The 23,788-nt window shown below is 41.2% G+C and overlaps 1 protein-coding gene across 5 annotated transcripts in view; it reads right to left on the reverse strand.

The window, feature by feature from the left end:
- Positions 1–737: 737 nt before the first annotated feature.
- The window catches only part of IFT80 (intraflagellar transport 80), a 204,193-nt gene continuing 181,142 nt past the window's right edge, over positions 738–23,788 (reverse strand). For all 5 annotated transcript variants that reach the window (XM_073626109.1, XM_073626112.1, XM_073626110.1 and 2 more), the window contains 4 exons: positions 17,256–17,345; positions 16,995–17,167; positions 11,689–11,812; positions 738–2,359 (listed from right to left, as the gene is read on the reverse strand). In XM_073626109.1, coding sequence (XP_073482210.1) covers positions 2,255–2,359; positions 11,689–11,812; positions 16,995–17,167; positions 17,256–17,345 — 492 coding nt within the window. In that variant the 3' untranslated portion in view covers positions 738–2,254. The remainder of the gene's footprint in view (positions 2,360–11,688; positions 11,813–16,994; positions 17,168–17,255; positions 17,346–23,788) is intronic.

A 23,788-nucleotide genomic window follows, 5' to 3' on the forward strand; every position in this document is an offset into this window, starting at 1 on the left:
GTGCAAGCACGGGCCTCCGATCCAACGGGATCGGCTTGTAAGTGATGGAGGGATGGCATGGAGGAGACCTGGAAGCCGCCGCCGAGTAGGGGTGGTAAAAGAAAACGGCATTGCCGATCTTTTTCAGTTCTCTTTATACTCAGCCTCATGAAGAGGGGAAGAGTTCAGCCCAGGTGGGGGTGTCTGGAGGAAGCAAAACCCCCCAAACTTACCGGAGGTCTGCCTGCTAGCTGGAGGAAAAAAGTGTGCTGCTTCTGTGACACAGCGTGATCTCTGAGCAAAGCATGAGAAGGTCCAGCTCTCTAAAAAAAGAAGTGTTTACAAGCAAAGACCTTGTTTCTTCAGACACGAGGCCCGGGTACCATTCAATTTGGCCTAAAAGACACTTTGAATGGATCCGGCTGCATAGCTAGTCCCAGCAAGGATTGCTCCAGTGGAGCTCAGCACAGCACATCTTCACTTGTGACCGACAGCGTAGCACACTGGCGAAAAAACTAAGATGCTACCGGTATGGGAGGGGTTATATAGGGAGGCAACTTCCTGTTTAGGGTGTGCCAGTGTCCAGCACCTGAAGGTGGACTATAAGTAATTACTATGGCTCTGTGTCCCGTGATGTACGATTAAAGAAGTAAGCACCTGTGGAGACCACCATTACAATCAACTTACTTTTTTGCCCTGCATGATTTTGTTTTAAGAAATACTATGTATAATAGTCCTATATAGATAGCAATGGAACATTTGGTTTAAATGTTTTTTTATTTGTAGTTAAAGTACAAAAATACCTTCTGTCCAAAATATACATAATCATAAATAACATTTAAGGTTTGCATGTTGTAAAAGTCAAAACATTATTTAAATAAAAGGAACAAACAAGACTGGGCCAAAAACATAATACAACTCAAGGGATTCCTTATATGTCATGCAATTATATGCTATATTCTCTCATTTTACTTTATTTTGAAAATTGTTTATCACAAATTATCTGTTACATAACATGATATCCCAGGAAACATTTAGTTATCTTTATATTTAAGTAATATAAAAGTTTAGTGAAACAAGACCAGAATTCTATGTTCCAATGATGTGGCTGTAGACCTAGATGAAGTGCATAAAATACATCACACACTCAGTGTGTTCCTTTACAAGGGGCCAAAACTGGACAAGGTCTTGAATTAAGAATCTTTAAAGCCCCTTTCACACCCTCCTGTTTTGGTGTTTTGTGGTAGTGAATGTGTTAACACCATGTTGCGTTATGGCAGCCCATTCAACTAAACAGGCTACCAACAACTAAAATGGACAAAAAACTTGCACATGCACCTTTTCTTCCAATGCAATGAACTGTACTGCTTTACAGTGTGCTGCAAAGCTGGTGCATTGCCTTAAAGCTTTGCCTTGAAAATTAATGGCACTGAAATGTAGTAGCATGTTGAACGCATGGCCTTGTGGTGTGATAATTACACTTTACCACTAAGCATTGGGTCCTAACATTTTTGACCATGTGTGGAGAATTATTTGAAGCTAAGGAAGTAAAGCTATTTTATTGTAGCATTACTAGGATTATAAAAAAACTCCACCAGACTTTCAGCTAAGTAGGTGTAATCAACCTTTTCACTGGTCACTACTGGGTTTTGTGGTCCCATGGCTGTCTTTTTTTACTTTCCAAATATTTCCTGCCTGGGTACAGGCAGAGGGAGCTACAAGCTACTGGGACCTAGACTGCTTAGTATGTCATAAATAAAAAACTAAGATGCTACCGGTATGGGAGGGGTTATATAGGGAGGCAACTTCCTGTTTAGGGTGTGCCAGTGTCCAGCACCTGAAGGTGGACTATAAGTAATTACTATGGCTCTGTGTCCCGTGATGTACGATTAAAGAAATAAGCACCTGTAGGTGTAATCAACCTTTTCACTGGTCACTACTGGGTTTTGTGGTCCCATGGCTGTCTTTATTTACTTTCCAAATATTTCCTGCCTGGGTACAGGCAGAGGGAGCTACAAGCTACTGGAACCTAGACTGCTTAGTATGCCATAAATAGTTTTATCAGTTAAAGGGAGGAACCATGGTAAGACCAACAATCTTTGGGAATGTTACCTTTAAACATACTAAGTGGATGCATGTTCTGTGGTCACCAGGGAACAGATGCCTGCTGTCAATTTCTAATGTTACTGAGAAATTACTCCATTGGATTGTTTTTTTTTTTTAAACTGGTATACATTTGTTCACTTGGCAAACTGTAAATGAGGGTTTTGTCAGTTTACATGGACACACTGCTACGGGTTGGCCCAGCAGAACCTCGTTCTCTCTCTTTCGCAAGCTCCATCTCAATTTTGGCTTTGATTTTTTCCCAGTTTACTTCAACCTGTGCAAAGTACAAAAAAAGTAAATGTTTTTAGAGGAATTACAAATTATTAAGAGTTAAAATACTTAATCTAGAAAAGTACACTCATTTTCACTTTTTTTTGGGAAGAAGGCTGATAGGGCACTACATACATAAAACAATGGACCAGCTGTGTTGGCTTCAACTGCTAATCAGCTCACATTTGTTGTCTATCACAAATTATTCAGTTAAGAATACTATGACACCAACATAAAACAGAACAGTAATGCAGGCCATACACAGTTCCAATCTTGGCTGGTTCCTGCTGAACCATGTATAGGTAGGTTGAATGTACCAAGTTGATTGATTGATCAACTTGGGTACGACCAGCATGCCAGGTTTTACCTGTGATTATCGCTAGCGTCTGCTTTAACCGCTAGCAAAAATCACTGTCTTCTCTGGTTTGGGGGGGGGGGGGGGGGGTCGGCAGGAGGGATTCCCACATCAACACTGTCTGCAGCCCATGGTTGCAGGAAAGAAATTTGTGTATGGCTGGCCTTAGTAGAGATGAATGGAAAAGAGTTCCATGGCACCAACTGTAAGCACCAGGGCTGCAAAAATATCTATAATTGTATAAAACTACTTGTCCTTTTACCCTACAACCCAAAACAGAATAATTTCTGACAAACAGCTAATTACAGAGTTCATATATATGATGATACCACTATTACCTATTATAGGTTCAATCATCCGCCTGCAGACTGGACTATACAAAGGCCCTTATTACAGGGCACAACCAACCAGACAGAGGTTGACCCTGTGCTCCACTGTAAGCTGCCATAATACCTTCCCACCCAGCTTCCTGTGCCTAAGCAGGGTATAGTGGTATGACAATATACTGTATACATGAATATCAGGTAATACTAGAAATATTTTAAAAGACCACTCAAGACTGATGTTGCAGTGTTTGGTAGATGTTGGAGAGTAGAAACACCTAATGGTTCGCCATATTACCAGCTTGCCCTCCAGGGCAAATTTGACATTTTTCATATACATGTTAAACATTTTTAACATATTTTTTTCCAAAGAGGTTGAATCTCCCCAGCAGGGACACAGAAATCCAGACACAGGGTTCTAACACTTTCCTACTCTTTTTAACCACTTCAGCCCCGGAAGGATTTACCCCCTTCCTGACCAGAGCACTTTTTACAATTTGGCACTGCGTCGCTTTAACTGCTAATTGCGCGGTCATGCAATGCTGTACCCAAACGAAATTTGCATCCTTTTCTTCCCACAAATAGAGCTTTCTTTTGATGGTATTTGATCACCTCTGCCGTTTTTATTTTTTGCGCTATACACGGAAAAAGACCGAAAATTTTGAAAAAAAATGATATTTTCTACTTTTTGTTATAAAAAAAATCCAATAAACTCAATTTTAGTCATACATTTAGGCCAAAATGTATTCGGCCACATGTATTTGGTAAAAAAAATGTCAATAAGTGTATATTTATTGGTTTGCGCAAAAGTTATAGAGCCTACAAACTAGGGTACATTTTCTTGAATTTACACAGCCTTTAATTTATGACTGCCTATGTCATTTCTTGAGGTGCTAAAATGGCAGGGCAGTACAAAACCCCCATAAATGACCCCATTTTGGAAAGTAGACACCCCAAGGAAATTGCTGAGAGGCATGTTGAGCCCATTGAATATTGATTTTTTTTGTCCCAAGTGATTGAATAATGACAAAAAAAAAAAAAAAATTACAAAAAGTTGTCACTAAATGATATATTGCTCACACAGGCCATGGGCATATGTGGAATTGCACCCCAAAATATATTCAGCTGCTTCTCCTGAGTACGGGGATACCACATGTGTGGGACTGTTTGGGAGCCTAGCCGCGTACGGGGCCCCGAAAACCAATCACTGCCTTCAGGATTTCTAAGGGCGTAAATTTTTGATTTTACTCCTCACTACCTATCACAGTTTTGAAGGCCATAAAATGCCCAGATGGCATAACCCCCCCCCCCAAATGACCCCATTTTGGAAAGTAGACACCCCAAGCTATTTGCTTTGAGGCATGTTGAGTCCATGGAATATTTTATATTTTGACACAAGTTGCGGGAAAGTGACACATTTTTTTTTTTTTTTTGCACAAAGTTGTCACTAAATGATATATTGCTCACACAGGCCATGGGCATATGTGGAATTGCACCCCAAAATACATTTAGCTGCTTCTCCTGAGTATGGGGATACCACATGTGTGGGACTTTTTGGAGGCCTAGCCGCATACGGGGCCCCGAAAACCAATCACCGCCTTCAGGATTTCTAAGGGTGTAAATTTTTGATTTCACTCTTCACTGCCTATCACAGTTTCGGAGGCCATGGAATGCCCAGGTGGCACAAACCCCCCCAAATGACCCCATTTTGGAAAGTAGACACCCCAAGCTATTTGCTGAGAGGCATGGTGAGTATTTTGCAGCTCTCATTTGTTTTTGAAAATGAAGAAAGACAAGAAAAAAAATTTTTTTTTCCTTTTTTCAATTTTCATAACTTTGTGACAAAAAGTGAGGTCTGCAAAATACTCACTATACCTCTCAGCAAATAGCTTGGGGTGTCTACTTTCCAAAATGGAGTCATTTGGGGTTTTTTTTTGCCACCTGGGCATTCCATGGCCTCCGAAACTGTGATAGGCAGTGAAGAGTGAAATCAAAAATTTACGCCCTTAGAAAGCCTGAAGGCAGTGCTTGGTTTTCGGGGTCCCGTGCGCGGCTATGCTCCCAAAAAGTCCCACACATGTGGTATCCCCATACTCAGGAGAAGCAACAGAATGTATTTTGGGGTGTAATTTCACATATTCCCATGGCATGTTTGAGCAATATATCATTGAGTGACAACTTTGTGCAAAAAAAAAAAAAAAAATTTGTCTCTTTCCCGCAACTTGTGTCACAATATAAAATATTCCATGGACTCGACATGCCTCTCAGCAAATAGCTTGGGGTGTCTACTTTCCAAAATGGGGTCATTTGGGGGGGTTTTGAACTGTCCTGGCATTTTATGCACAACATTTAGAAGACAAAGCCCTTTCTGACACTTTTTGATTACATGAAAAAATTATTTTTTTTGCAAGAAAATTACTTTGAACCCCCAAACATTATATATTTTTTTAAAGCAAATTGCCCTACAGATTAAAATGGTGGGTGTTTCATTTTTTTTTTTCACACAGTATTTGCGCAGCGATTTTTCAAACGCATTTTTTGGGGAAAAAAAACACACTTTTTTAAATTTTATTGCACTAAAACACACTATATTGCCCAAATGTTTGATGACATAAAAAAGATGATCTTAGGCCGAGTACATGGATATCAAACATGACGTGCTTTAAAATTGCGCACAAACGTGCAGTGGCAACAAAATGAATACATTTTTAAAAGCCTTTAAAAGCCTTTACAGGTTACCACTTTAGATTTACAGAGGAGGTCTACTGCTAAAATTACTGCCCTCGATCTGACCTTCGCGGTGATACCTCACATGCATGGTGCAATTGCTGTTTACATTTGACGCCAGACCGACGCTTGCGTTCGCCTTAGCGCGAGAGCAGGGGGGACAGGGGTGCTTTTTTTTTTTTTTTCTTTATTATTTTTTTGCTTTTTTATCTTATTTTTAAACTGTTCCTTTCATTTTTTTTTTTTAAATCATTTTTATTGTTATCTCAGGGAATGTAAATATCCCCTATGATAGCAATAGGTAGTGACAGGTACTCTTTTTTGAAAAAATTGGGGTCTATTAGACCCTAGATTTCTCCTCTGCCCTCAAAGCATCTGACCACACCAAGATCGGTGTGATAAAATGCTTCCCCAATTTCCCAATGGCGCTGTTTACATCCGGCGAAATCTAAGTCATAAAATGCTCGTAGCTTCCGGTTTCTTAGGCCATAGAGATGTTTGGTGCCACTCTGGTCTCTGATCAGCTCTATGGTCAGCTAGCTGAATCACCGGCTGCATTCTCAGGTTCCCTATTGAGACAGGAGAGCCAGAGAAAAACACGGAAGACGGTGGGGAGGCATTCCCTCCCACTGCTTATAAAAGCAGTCTAGAGGCTAATTAGCCGCTAGGATTGCTTTTACATGAAAGCCGACCGCTGGCTGAAAAGAATGATACCAAAATGATACCTAAACCTGCAGGCATCATTCTGGTATAACCACTCAAAGTCGTGAATGGCGTACCTGAAGACAAAAAAATGGTTAACAATAAAGCACAGTAAACGGTAAAGTATAAAAAAATTGCATACCTGAAAACATGATAAAACATAAAAAAAAAAAACATTGCAGAATAGAATACAGTAAAAAAGAGCAGAACAATAGAGAGAGAATAGAGAGAGAGAGAACAATAAAACGGCAACTATTTTTTTTTATTTTATATTTTTGTTTGTGTTTTTTTTTTTTTACACTTTTTTTGTAACTGTAACTTTTATAACTGTAACCGGTTCCAGGTTCGGGTCTCTCAAAATGCGATGGCATCTTGGGAGACCCTGTGAAAGTGCGTCTAGTCTGTGCAATGCTGTACCCTATGCTAATACTCAACTAGTGTATGGTAGCGTTCAAAACATTCACCAATGCAAAGACCAGGATTGCCAGGACAGGAGGGACAATAATAGCGGGTGTCACGCCTATATCTGCGCTTGCTGCAGACACAACATCTTTTTTGGGGGGGCTCGTTGGGTAGGGGTACTCGGGAGGACATAAAGAAAATGCCTCTCATGCAGCCGACTGCATTTGGTTGGGGATGTGAATGGGGGAATTACGGGCACTGCAGAAGCGGTGGGTTCCCAATTAGGATTGGCGAATGCAGCAGGAAGGGCATTATGGGCACGACGGGCCTGTGTTTGTCTTTTTGGTGGCAGCGGGACACTACTTGTGCTTGCCACCTCACCAGCTTAAACTGCACTTATGGGACTTGCCACGTCACCAAGTGTTACTGCAGTGCTGGTTTGACTATGACCGGGGTGTACTAGGCCGCTGGCGCTTGCCAGTTCACCAAAACGCTACCAAAAAAACTGTTAGCGATCGCAGGGATCAGGCCTGACTCTGCGAACGCTGCAGTTATGCGTTTAGTGTTTTGTAAGTGACAGTGATCGATCGATACTGCACTTGGGTGGGCTGGGCTGGGCCGGGCGGAGGGGCAAAACGCAGGTGCTAGCAGGTGTCTGGGCTGATCCCGATAAGACTGCGTTTTTGGGAACCCTAAACTGCTGGGGACGCTAGTATAGATCTGATCGGATCAGATATTGATCCGTTCAGATACTATACCACTAAGAGAGGCGTATGCTGCGTGCGTGGGTGTTAGCGGTACTGGCGCTAATCTGACGCTGCCTGGGGCGACGCATATCACCACCGGGCGATCAGGGGGCTAAACCTTTATTCAGTAATAAACGGCGGGTGCCCTGACACTATAAAAAAATAAACGAACTAACCAGCGTCACCCGTAACAGTTATACGGTGATCAGTGGTGAAAGGGTTAACTAGGGGGCAATCAAGGGGTTAAAACATTTATTAGGTAGTATATGGGGGTCCCTGTCGCTATAAAACGCTGACGGCGAACCTAAATATTTACGTCCCTAACTAGCGTCACCAGCGACACTAATACAGCGATCAGAAAAATTATCGCTTAGCGACACTGGTGACGGGGGGTGATCAAGGGGTTAAAACTTTATTAGGGGGGTTAGGAGGGTATCCTAGACCTAAAGGGGGCTAACACTCACTGCCCTACAACACTAACTGTCACAAACTGACACCATGCAGTAATCAGAAAAAAAAAAAAAAACTGCCTGGTGTCAGTGTGACGGGGGGGGGAGGGGGGTGGTGATTGGGGGGCGATCGGGGGGGATCGGGGGTGTAAAGTATGCCTGGCATGTTCTACTGTGAGGTGTAGTGTTGTGCAACTCACTCAGATGTCTTCTCTCCTCGGCGCCGGAACGGAAACTGCCGAGCCGAGGAGAGATAACATCACATCCTCTGCCTCTGTGTACTACACAGAGGCAGGGGACGACTCTCATTGGCTGGGAGCGATCGCGAAGGGGGGGCCACGAATGGATGGCTTCCCCCTCATCTCTGATCACTGCCAGACCAAAGCCGACCGCCTCGGGCACCGGGGGGGGGGGTGTCCGCCCGCGGGAAGGCAATCACATACCAGGTACGTGATTTTGCCTGCCCGTGCCATTCTCCCGATGTATATCGTCATTAGGCGGTCGGCAAGTGGTTAATAGCGGAAAAAAGTTTTAAGGCTATAGATACACTTTAAAGCAGATCACTAAATAAAAACAAAAAAAAAAAAAAAAGCAGCTTTTGCTACAATAGTTACCCTTAATCTGAAGTGTTGTCCGCAGTAAGGCTTTTCTACTACTAGATGTCTTTGGTCTCCCGGGTTGAATAATGGTCAGCATAATCCAACTAACTTCCTCTCCCCAAACAACCATGAGCTTACCCATGCTTTTGACTGAACAGTAAAGCAGAAGCAGCACAGTCATGAGCTCATTTGTCTGTCGCTCCGCTTTGACCTCTTATCAGCATGCTGCTTGATAGCACATGAACTGATTGACTCCTTGTGCTGCTTCTTTTTCCCTCACATTAAGCTCTGCTGTACAGGAACTGCAAGAGACTGATGCCTAGACAAATACTTACAGTGCTTGCACTAAAAACATACGTTTAATGAAGTTTTAAAATGAATGCAGAACTGCATTCATGTCTTTTATACTGTATCTGCCTAGAGTTCAGCTTTAAAAATACAAAATGTGACTTTATTCCATTTTCGTATTCTGTAATATATTGTGGAGAATCATTTCTAAACTATTATATGTGATTTCCTATTTTCTTATATAAAAAAATAAAATAAAAATGATGCATTTCTGTCTAAAATATGGAACAAGACTAAATTTTACCAATTAGGTTTGCAACTGAAACATTGGATATTGAGGTTAATTTTTGCACAGGTAGTTCTGTACACTCTTCGATTTTGTAATTTATATATAATCTAGTTTATTGTTGTAGTGTAGAAGAAGGAAGAGTGCTGTCCCAGCAAAGTGTGAGAGGAGTTTCAGGCCCAATGACATGAGGGAGTATTTCAGGAAAGTCAATAGTTAGCAGATCTTTATAGCATCCAGCACAGTGAACTAAACATACATCAAAGAGATAACCTTTCCATTACTGCAGCACTCCGCAGCGGAATAGAAAGTTTATTAAAGATGGAAGATTAGAGCCGTATAAATGCAAGAAGTGGAGGATAAAATTATATCACTCTGGACTTGTGACAGAATGTGACTCGATCAGTACAGATGATGATAGGTTACCCTGATAAAGGCCTGGAATAGAGTGATCTCTGTAATTGAGACATTGCTTAATACTTAAAACAGAAAGATGTTTAATTTAAGAATGGGTGCGACAAAGTAGTGCAAGGTGAGAAATAAACATTATAGAATTTACAGTTTAAAGTGAACCTGTGGCCAATAAAATAAAAAGCGGATACCTACCTTGTGATGATCCCCAAATAGCTGTATGCTTTTCTCCTGCAAACTCTGACCAGCTGCTGGCTCTTGCTGCTCTCTTTCACTCACCCTAAGGGCCAGTACACACCAGAACGTGGTGGGGGGAAAACCTGCATTCCGTGCTAGTTTCCTACACAGCGTTCAAAAAGCACTGCAGCGGTTGTCAATATTAAGTTAATGACACCCCAAATGCAGGTCGCAAATGCAATACATTTGCCCGCAATGGTTCGCATGGTACAGACGTACCATGTGATGGGGTTGCAGTGAGTTTCCAAAAGTAGTGCATGCTCTACTTTTGGTGTGGTGTGGTGCAAATTCAGACCATTCGAAAAGTTTGGTGTCACTACCTCAATGTTTCTTACTGCCTTCAAAAAAATCAGTGGTTATGTTGTGATGATTGGTCCCACATTATTTAACAGAACTCCAAACATATAAGTCAAGTAATTGCTTCAGAAACTTTGGGGTAGCTGTGAATTATTTTTAATTCTACTTGGCTATTTGTGTCCATTGTTTTCTCTAGATAAACATCATTGTCTCACGTGTAGGCAGTGCCAGCAATGTTTACTGCATAGAGATCTTATTTTATAGGGCAGTGTATTAAGCCAGCCATAGATGGAGAGATTCTCTTTCCTGCAATCACGGGTTGCAGGAAAGAAAATCCCTCAGAGTGGAGCTATTGTGTTCTCCCGGCGGGCGGGGGGGGCAGGAAGAGCCGTCCCGTCAGCAATAATCATATGAAAATCCTGGTTGTACACAAGTTGATCAATCGATATAATGTGCCTGCCCATACATAGTTCTAATCTCAGCTAGTCCCTGCTGAACCAGCTGAGATTCGAACCATCTATTTCCAGCTTAAGTCTTACAGTGTCTTAGTGGTTAGCCTGCCTTGCAGCTCTAAGGTTCTCTGTTCGAATCCAAATCAGAACACTACCTGCGTGGAGTTTGCATGTTCTCCCTGTGCTTATGTGGGTTTCTTCTGTGCACTCCGGTTTCTTCCCACACTCCAAAGATATCCTAGTACAGTGATGGCGAACCTTGGCACCCCAGATGTTTTGGAACTACATTTCCCATGATGCTCAGCTACACTGCAGATTGCATAAGCATCATGGGAAATGTGGTTCCAAAACATCAGGGGTGCCAAGGTTTGCCATCACTGTCCTAGTAGATTAAAGTGGTTCTAAAGGCAGAAGGTGTTTTTCTCAATGCATTCTATGCATTAAGATAAACCTTCTGTGTGTAGCAGCTCCCCCCCAACCCCCTAATACTTACCTGAGCCCCATCTGGATCCAGAAATGTTGCACAAGAGCCATGAAGTCTGAGGACTCTCCCTCCTCATTGGTTGAGACAGCAGCAGGAGCCATTGGCTCCTGATGCTATCAAAGTCAGTGAGCCAATGAGGAGAGAGAGGGCGGTGCTAAGCCACGGCTCTGTGTCTGAATGGACACACAGAGCATGGGCTCAGCTCGGTTGCCCCCATAGCAAGCTGCTTGCTGTGGGGCTCTCGGCAGTGGGGAGGAGCTAGGAGCGCCGGCGAGGGACCCAAGAAAAGGAGGATCTGGCCTGCTCTGTGCAAAACCACTGAACAGAACAGGTAAGTAAAACATGTTTGTTATTTTTAAAGAAAACAAAAAAAAAAGATTTTAATATCACTTTAAGTGGTTCCCGTCTAAATAGGCCCAAATATGCAAGAAAGGGACCTTAGATTTTAAGCTGCCTGAGGGTAAAAACGAATAGGTTTGAACAATACATAAAGCTCTGCATATATTATCGCTGCGTTACAAATACCTAATTGATTAATAAAAAAATAAAAAAAATATCTGACTGAATCTACTTACGCCTTCTTTGTATTGCAGAAATCTCTTGTTGGTTTCTTTTCTACCAAAATCCTCCAGATATTTCTGCCGATAAGCCAACACGGTATCAACATGTGTTTTGTGTTTCACTGCTAGCTCCAGAGCCCTAAATTAGATTGGAAACATGTCGTTATATCTTCTTGCAATGCTAGATTTCTAAATAAACCTAAATATTTTAACAAACGTTAGCAGTTTAATAGCCCGAAATGTGTTTAAATGATTTCAAACAAATGTCTGATTGCCCAGGTAAATTTACACCGATATATAAAAAAAGTATATACCCAAATGATACAATGGCAAAAAGTATTTATAACTTGGCACATAAAAAACTCATAACTACATGTACCTTTTTAGGAGAAGACTTCCCCCTTTCAGTTATGCAAAAAAGAGCTAGGATTTCTTGTAAGACAAAGCATTTAAGTACAACTATAGCTAATCAATAAAAAGCTGCTCATATATTATAAATGATGTAGACAAATTGTGCTGTTCAAGGTTTATTTTGATGCCAAACTCCAATACCTGGTGGTCCTGACAGTTAATTCCCCTTTCTCCAGCAGGGGGACAACACTGAGTAGTCTGCAGTGAATTTCTGGCAGCATTGTCACCCAGCTCGGCGCTACTGCACCATGTACATTGAGGAGGAAGGGCTATCAGCTTATAAACTTCCTTCTTAAAGTGGATGTAAACCCTCTCCTATACCCAGTGAAGTGAACAGCCTCAGATGATATACAGAGATTAAACAAATCTCCCTACATAAGTTTTACATGTATATCGGTCTTCAGCTTGCTATAATATTTAGAATTCTTACATTGTGTTCGAATTTTAACTTCCTCATTCAGCTGTACGGGTGGATTCTTGGCTTACAATGTGTGACAACTGATTGGAGGAAAGGCACCCCCCCCCCCCCAGGCAGAGGAACAAAGATACTTTCAGAGCTGTGCTGTAACAAGACAAGCTCTCTGCTAATCTATATATAGCACCCACCCCAACACAAATCTCAGGCTGGTTTTATCTCCCATCTTGGAGAACTTGTCAGAAGTTATCATGCTCATAAAAGAGGAACGAAACAGCAGAAAGACACGGGACTCGGGGCTTTGGAGAGAGATGAGTAAACAGATAGATGTGCCCAGGTCAAATTTCATGAATCAGGTTTACATCCACTTTAATGTCACTCACGGTTGGCTGTACTATGTGCATGATGGAAGTGAGGTAGGTTCTGCCTCCTGATTCTAATACTTTGAATATTCAGAAAACCCCTGTCCTCACACTACAAAAAGGCAAAAAAAGAGAAAGTGGGTGAAAAATGAACAAAGAAAACCCCAAATTTGCATTTAAAGGGATTCGGGGAAGTATACAACGACCATTCTAGACTAAACAATTTAATAATTAGAAATAATTAGAACTATTTCAAGCAAATGTATAACTGGCTGTCCATTTTTATTTTTATATATATATATATATATATATATATATATATATATATATATATATATATATATATATATATATATATATATATATTTAAATATAAAAAAAAGTACTGTATATATATATATATATATATTGAAATGATACAATGGTTAAAAAGTATTTTCAATGGAAAATCCAGTTGTTTATAGGCCCATTAAAGACACCTGCGCTTAGCACAAAGCAGAACAGATATTGCCAAAAAGTCCTATCTAGCTGTCAGGAAACATTTGTTCCTAATGACTATAAAAGAAGCTCAGTAATTTTATATGTCAGCTGTAAATTTTTCAAGTCTATTGTCAACCTGGCTGTTGAGCATTGTTTCATTGTCGAACTAGTAAAAAATGAATCATACGTTTTCTGAAAATGTGAACAACTTGGATAGCAAATATATTTTCATGGTTTACATGCTACAAGAAAAAAAAAAAAAAAAGAAGGTAAAAGTGTGTAACTAAGTCTAGATAAATACTTTTGTGGGCCCACAGGTTTCTATCAATCCACTGAACTAAAACATACTGATAACTGTGTTCCTTTATTACTATATTGTGGTACAATGATGTCACAAAATCACCATCAACATACACAAAAACAAATACAGAAGGAGGTCTCTCTGGGGTCACTTATTCACGAAGGCCCAAGAATTGGCCATAATTTAAACATGTATCTAAACTCCAAAATTTTTTAATTTTAATGCGAGGGGTTAGAACCCCTGTCAGGGTTTTATTTTTTATTTCCACCTGTGCCCCTACTGGGGAGATTTACCCTTTGTCTTGGCGACCATTGTCACTGTGACCTAATTCAAGGTTAACAACTGTCTTTCAGGGATTTCCCACTTTTGGAGAAATTTCCTTTCACTTTTCATGTTTACATGACAGAAAATGTAGGAAATCTCCTCAATGGGATACAAATGGCAAAAAAAAACTGAAAGGTGTTTAAACTATTTTCAACTTTATTTAAAAAAAAAAAAAAAAAAAAAAAGCAGCTTTGCCTTGAAATACTTTAACCCCTTCCCGCCCGCTCTACAGCTAAAAGATGACACCCCACTCTGATCGCCGAGTCCTTTGCACTCAGCTGATCACAGATCAGGGTAAAGGGCCAATCACAGCAGCCCTTTATCACATGATCAGCTGTGTCCAATTACAGCTGATCACAGATGTAAACACAAGCCGGTTATCGGCTTTTCTTTCCTCACGCTGACAGCATGAGGAGAGAAGACGAGAGCCGATAACCAGCTTGTGTTAAAGTGACATCGGCTCTGATAATCAGGGCACTGATTATCAGTGCAGTCCCAACAGTGCGAACCAGTGCTGCCAATCAGTGCCCGCCAGTGCTGCCAATCAATCAGTGCTGCCCATCATTGCCACCTATCAATGCCACCTATCAATGCCGCCTATCAGTGCCGCTTATCAGAGTCCATCGGTGCCACTTAACAGTGCCGTCTCATCAGTTCCACCCATCAGTACCACCTATTGCTGCAGCCTCATCAGCCCCACCCATCAGTGCCCATCGGTGTAGCCTCATCAGCGCACATTAGTAAAGGAGAAAAATTACCTGTTTGCAAAATTTTATAACAAACTATGACATTATTTTTTTTTCAAAATTTTTGTCTTTTTTTCGTTTGTTTAGCAAAAAATAAAAAACCCAGTGGTGAATGGTAAATACCACCAAAAGAAAGCTCTGTTCGTTTGAAAAAAAAAATGATAAAAATGTCATTTGGGTATAGTGTTGCTTGACCACACAATTGCCATTGAAAGTGCAACAGCGCTGAAAGCTGAAAATTGGCCTGAGCAGGAAGGGGGTGAAAGTGCCCAGTAGGCAAGTGGTCAAAAGTTAGACTTTTTTTTTAAACCTTATCTATTGATAAAGTTAATGGAATAGAAGGATATTGTTTTAAAATAAGCTTTTGAAATCAATAAATGTAACCAGTTAAAACATTTACCTTCTTTATGTCCACTGATAATAATATTGATATGTCCACCAATCTTCGTTATTATATAATGCACAATTTACAAAATGAAGAACAGCAGAAGCTCCTATTTCATCATGGGATAGCTATGACATGCTGTGGAGGAGGTCCAACATTTATGTAATTCATCTACATGAGCCTGCGAGAAGCTTAGGGTCCCCATAGCAGTTTAGATGTAATTACATAGTGAGTTGCTCAAATCTACATGTAACAATGTATAAGAAGACTAAGAAGAGCCCCCCCCTCCCTTCAGTTATTTTACCAGGAGCTAGGATTTTCGAGAAAAGTATTAAAGTACAACTATACCTAAACAATAAAAACCTGCATAAAAACTACATCATATAATGGCAATGGAGATGTTGGTGGCTAACCCTGAAAAAGTCTGCACGACCTGAATTTATTGGTGGATGTATAGTGATACTACAAACTTTCAGGACCTCCTTGATTAATACCTTCTCCTGCTTTATGCTACGAGTGTGTCGTTGGGTGCTTCTCTAAATGTTCAAGGTAGAGCAATGTTCAAAACCACTACTTCCTACTACTTAGAACTGAGAAAAGCCAATGTAGGACCAATATTTAAAAAGGGGGCCCAAAATACATCCTTGGGAATTACAGACCAGTTAGCCTAACATCAATAGTATGCAAGCTCTTGGAGGGGATGATAAGGGACTATATACACAATATTTTAGTAATGAGAATGGTATCATTAGCAGTAATCAGCATGGATTAACCTTCTATGAGGAGGTGAGTTGCCATCTAGATAAAGGAAGGCCCGTAGACAATGGTGTATCTGGATTTTGCAAAAGCATTTGACACAGTTCCCCATAAACTTTTACTGTACAAAATAAGGTCCATTGGCATGGACCATAGGGTGAGTACATGGATTGAAAACTGGCTACAAGGGCGAGTTCAGAGGATGGTGATAAATGGGGAGTACTCGGAATGATCAGGGCTGGAAAGTGGGGTCCCCCAGGGTTCTGTGCTGGGACCAATCCTATTTAATGCGTTCATAAACGACCTGGAGGAGGGGGTAAACAGTTCAATCTCTGTATTTGCGGATGATACTAAGCTAAGCAGGGTAATAACTTCTCCGCAGGATGTGGAAATTTTGCAAAAAGATCTGAACAAATTAATGGGGTGGGCTACTACATGGCAAATGAGGTTTAATGTAGAAAAATGTAAAATAATGCATTTGGGTGGCAAAAATATGAATGCAATCTATACACTGGGGGGAGAACCTCTGGGGGAATCTAGGATGGAAAACTACTACTAAGACCCCTTTCACACTGGGGCGTTTTTCAGGCGCTTTAGCGTTAAAAAGCGCCTGAAAGAGGCCTCATCTGCAATCCCAGTGTGAAATCCCAAGCCCTTTCACACTGCCAGCGCCCGAAAAACCCTTGAGACCCTTTTCACACGGGGGGCGTTTTTCAGGCGCTGGTAGTGAGAAAGGGCTCGGGCCATCGGCGCACCCAGCCCGGTGGCAAAAACTCGAAAGCGCTGCAAAGAAGCTGCTTGCAGGACTTTTTTTGATGCCCTGCCAGCGCAGCGCCCCAGTGTGAAAGCACTCGGGCTTTCACATTGGGATTGCAGATGAGGCTTCTTTCAGGCGCTTTACAGGTGCTTTTTTTAACGCTAAAGCGCCTGAAAAACACCCCGGTGTGAAAAGGGGTCTCAGTGTGAAAGCACTCGGGCTTTCACATTGGGATTGCAGATGAGGCTTCTTTCAGGTGCTTTTTTTAACGCTAAAGCGCCTGAAAAACGCCCCAGTGTGAAAGGGGTCTTAATAATAAAACTATTACTTTCTTTAGGTCATTTCTTACATTTTTACAGATTTGTCTGTAGTCTATGTATTTACCTCTCCCAGTTGTAGGAGTCAATGTTGAGCTGAATGGCTTGGTAAATCAGGCCAGCCTGCAGTATAATAGCCTCAGCATCTTGAAAATTCCCACTGAAGAGCTGGATGTGAGCCAATCTGGACTCTTTTGATGGTAGATCGTTAATTGAATTTATGTACTGAACTTTGTCAATCTGCAAAAAAAATAAAAGATTGCAGAAAACACTAACATAGATCAAGATAATACTGGTATTTAAGGAGTAATTATGTATACTTCCTTACTTCACCAATTGCTGCGTATGCAACCTCAGCTGTTGACATATCCTTGTTTGCAATAGCCAAAGCTGCTAGACAAGCCCACAAGGTTTGCTCCTATGTATATTAAAAGATGTGTAAGATTAGTAAACACGCAATACACATAAACACATAAATTCCGCAGATTAATACAATTCTTTGCTTGGGCCCTATAGATGCACTAGACAATGTGCTCACAAGATATATAATGACTTGCGTTAGGACTATCCCTGACACAATATAGGGGGTAATTACATGCTTTAAAAATCTATTCAGCTATTGCCCAGGTCCTAAATGATTGGCGAATGTGATCACGTGTCAAACCAGAATGTCTTAAAGCGGAGTTCCACCCAAAAGTGGAACTTCCGCTCATCCAATCCCCCCCCCCCTCCGGTGTCACAATTGGCACCTTTCTGGGGGGAGGGGGTGCAGATACCTGTCTAATACAGGTATTTGCACCCACTTCTGGGAAAAGACTCCCGAGGGTGTCATGCCCCTTCCCGTACCCCCCCCCCCCGATGTCTCCTGGGAAACACACAGGTCCCAGGAGATAGCGGGGACCAGTTAGGACGCGCAGCGTGACTCGCGCATGCGCAGTAGGGAACCGGGAAGTGAAGCCGCAGCGCTTCACTTCCTGATTCCTTCACCAAGGATGGCGGTGGCAGCTGCTGAGACCCGAGCGATTGATCGGCTTCGACATCGCTGGACCCTGGGACAGGTAAGTGTCCATTTATTAAAAGTCAGCAGCTGCAGTATTTGTTTTTAATATTTTTTTTTAGGTGGACTCCCGCTTTAAAGGCTAGGCAGGTATTTTATTAAAATGTTCTTATGCTTTATATTGTTAGACTATTATTTATAAAATACTGTATTTATCGGCCTATAACGCGTACCCTAACTTTAAGAGGGACGTTTCAAGAAAAAAAAAACTTTCCACAGCCCCCTGCACAGTACACAGACCCCTTTCCCTGCACATCACGCAGCCCCCTTTTATTATAAAGCCCCCCAGTCTCCTGGGACAGCAGCATACTTTAACGTTGAGAAAACATCACTGCCAGCCCCTTCTCATACACTGCTCCTCCTGTGTCAATCTCAATGTAAATCGAAGATTCTAAATACCTCAATTAACGCCACTCTTTCATGGACCTGATCATGTGGATGCTCTCCTCTGATATTTCATTGACGGTCACGTGACCGCTCTCCTCCTCCAATCAAAAGCTACACTCGAGGAGGAGGCGGAGTGGGAGGCGGGGAGCGGCCAGAAAGAGCAGCGTTAATTGAGGTATTTAGAGGCTTTGATTTACATTTAGAGTGACACAGAAGGAGCGGTGTATGAGAAAGGGCTGTCCGCTGTTGGTAAACAATTTATATCAGAATATAACACGCAGGCACTGTGTACCCTCTATTTTTAGGGGAAAAAAGTGTGTGTCATACGCCGATAAATAAGGTAACTAAAAGGTAAGACATACAGTGCCTTGAAAAAGTATTCATACCCCTTGAAATTTTCCACATTTTGTCATGTTACAATCAAAAAACATAAATTCATTTTATTTGGATTTTATGTGATAGACCAACACAAAGTGGCACATACGTGTGAAGTGGAAGGAAAATGATAAATGGATTTCAACATTTTTTACAAATAAATATGTGAAAAGTGTGGCGTGCATTTGTATTCAGCCCCCCTGAGTCAACACTTTGTAGAACCACCGTTCGCTGCAATTACAGCTGAAATTCTTTTTGGGGATGTCTCTACCAGCTTTGCACATCTAGAGAATTACATTTTTGTCCATTCTTCTTTGTAAAATCGCTCAAGCTCTGTCAGATTGGATGGAGAGCGTCTGTGAGCAACAATTTTCAAGTCTTGTCACAGCATTCCAAATGGATTTAGGTCTGGACTTTGACTGGGCCATTCTAACACATGAATATGCTTTGATCTAAGCCATTCTATTGTAGCTCTGGCTGTATGTTTAGGGTCATTGTCCTGCTGGAAGGTGAATCTCTGCCCCAGTCTCAAGTCTTTTGCAGACTCGAACAGGTTTTCTTCTAAGATTGCTCTGTATTTGGCTCCATCTTCCCATCAACTCTGACCAGTTTTCCTGTCCCTGCTAAATAAAAACATCATCGCAACATGATGCTGCCACCACCATGTTTCACGGTGGGGATGGTGTATTCAGGGTGATGTGCACTGTTAGTTTTCCGCCACACATAGTGTTGTGCTATTAGGCCAAAAAGTAAAATTTTGGTCTAATCTGACCAGAGCACCTTTCACGTGTTTGCTGTCTCCCCTACATGGCTTCTCGCAAACTGCAAATGGGACTTCTTATGTCTTTCTTCTTGCCACTCTTCCATAAAGGCCAGATTTGTGGAGTGCATGACTAATAGTTGACCTGTGGACAGATTCTCCCACCTGAGCTGTGGATCTCTGCAGCTCCTCCAGAGTTATCATGGGCCTCTTGGTTGTTTCTCTGATTAATGCTCTCCTTGCTCGGCCTGTCAGTTTAGGTGGACGGCCATGTCTTGGTAGGTTTGCAGTTGTGCCATACTCTTTCGATTTTCGGATGATGGATTGAACAGTGCTCTGTGAGATGTTCAAAGCTTAGGATATTTTTTTTTATAACCTAAACCTGCTTTAACCACTTGCCGACCAGCCACCCTCGTTATACGGTGGCAGGTCAGCTCTCCTGTGCCAATCGCTGTAGCTGTATGGCGGTTTGCATAGGCGCGCGCTGCACGAGTGTGCCCATGGGTCGGCTGGACTTGATGTGCGCTGGCGAGCCACGATCACCTATTACAGAAACAGAACGGGGAAATGCCTTTGTAAACAAGGCGATTCCCCATTCTGACAGGGGACATGACAGAAATCTACTGTTCCCAGTGATCGGGAACAGTGATCTCTGTCATGTCCCAGGCAGCCCATCCCCCCTACAGTTAGAACACACCTAGGGAACACATATAACCCCTTTGTTTGCCCCCTAGTGTTAACCCCTTCCCTGCCAGTGACATTTACACAGTAATCAGTGGCTATTTATAGCTCTGATAGCAGTATAAATGTCACTGGTCCCAAAAAAGTGTCAAAAGTGTCAGATTTGTCAGCCGCAATGTCGCAGTCCTGCTAAAAATCGCAGATCGCTGCCATTACTAGTAAAAAAAAATAAAATAATAATAAAAATGCCATAAATCTATCCCCCATTTTGTAGATGCTATAACTTTTGCGCAAACCAATCAATATATATTGCATTTTTTTTTTTTTAACCAAAAATTTGTAGAAGAATATAACAGCCTAAACTGATGAATACATTTGTTTTTTTTACATTTTTTTGGGGATATGTATTATAGCAAAAAGTAAAAAAAAAAAGTTTTTTTTTTCTAAAATTGTCGCTCGATGTTTATAGCTCAAAAATAAAAAAACGCAGAGTTTTAAGTTAGTACAGGGCTATAGTGTGAAGAAACAATAGAATGAGGGAGAAGGAATAGAAAGAATGTAAAAGGGCGTAGAAAGGTAATAGGCAAATTCCAGATTACCATACCAGTTGATGATATATTTTCACACTGGCCATAGGAAACTGAATGGAATATAAATGTAACAAATGTTCATACGGGTGCTGGAACAATCAAATTATATGTTACGGGAGGGGGTCAAAGCTAGTTATGAAGGCAGGGCTTAACTGGTAAAGGTGTTTTTTTTACCCTTTCATATTGGGATCTCAGTCTACAAGGGTTCATATGAGTTCTGTCAATTAGAAATGTCTGTGACTACTTGTGGGCACAAGGCACTTGCCTGATTTAGCAGAAAAAGGGCTCCACTGAATATAAATGCCACCTTCCATATATGGATAGCTTTACTCTCCTATGTAATCCCCTTCTTCCTCCATGACAACCAATATTGCTTATTCTTTCTTTCTTTCCCACAACAATAGACCTAACTTGGCTTTCTCTGGCCCTAAAACGTCACTATTACTGCAGCTATCATAAGACAAGCTTTCTTTCTGAACTACCATATTTGGATTTTAATAACAGCAAAATAAATAAACTATATAAAGAAAGAATATTTAATCATGGGGTTTGCATTATAACCCAGCTCACTTTCTCTAACATACTGCATAACAATGCAAAGAATTCTTGACTATGTCTAGGAAGATGTATTAGGGCAGTCATATCTAGGCATAAACAAGCAGTGCAGTGGCTAACAAATGAGCAACACGGAGAGCACAAAGAAATAGTGTTTGAGATCTCTCAATGTACTAGAAAATCTCTGTGGCTGATTTAGGATTACCCTTCTCTCACACACAGCAAATGGAACAACCATTTCACTTTAACCACTTAAACCCCGGACCATTTTGCTGGCCAAAGACCAGAGTACTTTTTGCGATTCGGCACTGCATCGCTTTAACTGACAATTGCGCAGTCGTGCGACGTGGCTCCCACACAAAATTGACGTCCTTTTTTTCCCACAAATAGAGCTTTCTTTTGGTGGTATTTGATGACACCTGCGGTTTTTATTTTTTACGCTATAAACAAAAAAAGAGCGACAATTTTGAATAAAACCACATTTTTTTTTACATTTTGCTATAATAAATACCCCCCAAAAATATATAAAAAAAAACTTTTTTTTTTTCCATTAGTTTAGGCCGATACGTATTGTTCTACATATAACATTTTTGGTAAAAAAAAAAAAAAATCGAAATAAGCATTTATTGATTGGTTTGCGCAAAAGTAATAGCGTTTACAAAATAGGGGATAGTTTTATGGCATTTTTATTAATAATTTTTTTTCACTAGTAATGGCAGTGATCAGCGATTTTTATCGTGACTGCGACATTATGGCGGACACATCGGACATTTTTGATACATTTTTGGGACCATTGTCATTTATACAGCAATCAGTGCTATACAAATGCACTGATTCCTGTGTAAATGACACTGGCAGTGAAGGGGTTAACCACTAGGGGCAATGTAAGGGTTAAGTATGTCCTGGGGAGTGATTCTAACTGGTGGGGGGGGCGTGGCTACGTGTGACATGTCACTGATCTCTGCTCCTGATCACAGGGAGCAGAGATCAGTGACACTGTCACTAGGCAGAACGGGGAGATGCTTGTGTACATTAGCATCTCCCCATTCTTCCTCTCCATGAGGCGATCGCGGGTTTTCCCTTGGCGATTGAGTCCACGAGACCCGTGACCCGACTCACGGAGCTCCCGGCCGGCGCACGCATGCAATGGCAGGGTGGCAAATTTAAAGGGACGTACAGTTAAGCCCATTTGCCCAGCCATGCCATTCTGCCGACGTACATCGGCCGGTTAATTGAATTCACCAGAGTTAAAAGAAAAAAGTAAGCGGTACACAGTGATGGTCATTGTAATAGAAATGTCACTTCCTGCACTCCCATTGGAGTCCCTTGATTGTGGAAGTGAAGTGATGAAGGTAAACGCAGGAACACATCTCATAGATCACACACACCATACCTATAGTACCACGGTACATGAACCCTTTACTGTGCAACCCTTAGCCAAGGCAAATTAGCAAACCTCAGTTACTGTACATTTCCTGTGTAATGAGTACCTATCATTTACTACAAATCATAAGTATAACATTTTTGGTAAATGTTTGCTTTATTATATTCCTTTACTATGTTTAAATGTTTTAGTAAATAAGAAATATTGCATATGAATAAATTATATTTACAATTCCCACCAGCAAGTGGAGCTCTGGCCTCCTTTTTCAAATCAACCCTTTTAGGTTCCAAACTAATGTGCATTAGTCATTTACCATAAAAACCCCAGTTAATGCATATTAAAGTGGCTCTCAACTCAAAAGGTAAAAATGTTATAGGGAACATCTAGCATGGTAAATTGTACTCAAGCAGTACCTCAAAAAATGTACATTTTTGTCTTGAATTCTTCCTAAAATTTAGTAGTGAACTTCCTGACCTCTCTCTTACTTTAGTCTCACTGCTGTATATTTGCAGTGTGAGATCACCTAAGGCGCTGTTGTACTGGGCTGCTCATTTTTCTTACTAGAAAGAAGGCTATAACCTGAGGATCTGCTGTGTAAGCATCTCCCTGCATCTACTTCACTCATTCTGTGCATTTGTGGTACCTCCACCTCTTCTGCTGCTTCTTGATCATTCCTCCATCAGATATCAGATCACCAGTGACACCGTGCAGAACAAGTCCTGGTAAGTCAGTAACAAGGAGAAATTGAGCTGCAGACAGTCTATACGCTAGTCATTTGCCCACGGATTATCTTTTGTGTATACAGCTTCCACAGTTCAAGTCTTCTTTACCACTACAATGTTGTACATTCTATTTAAAAGCAGACCTATATTGCATCTGAGTGCCACAAATCAAAAATGCTATTTCATTAATTTCTAAATTTCAAAGCAATATATTGAGAAATCACTTTGAGAAACACCCCTTAGTATGTCTGGCTGTGGCCATCTTGAGTAATGGAAGATGATTTATCTAGCATTTACTTCCTGGAATCAATCTGTCCTTAGCTCAGCCATGCAAGAAGGAGAGGGTGCTT

The sequence above is a fragment of the Aquarana catesbeiana genome, linkage group LG04 (genome assembly GCF_042186555.1).
Source record: "Aquarana catesbeiana isolate 2022-GZ linkage group LG04, ASM4218655v1, whole genome shotgun sequence".
Classification (NCBI taxonomy): Eukaryota; Metazoa; Chordata; class Amphibia; order Anura; family Ranidae; genus Aquarana; species Aquarana catesbeiana.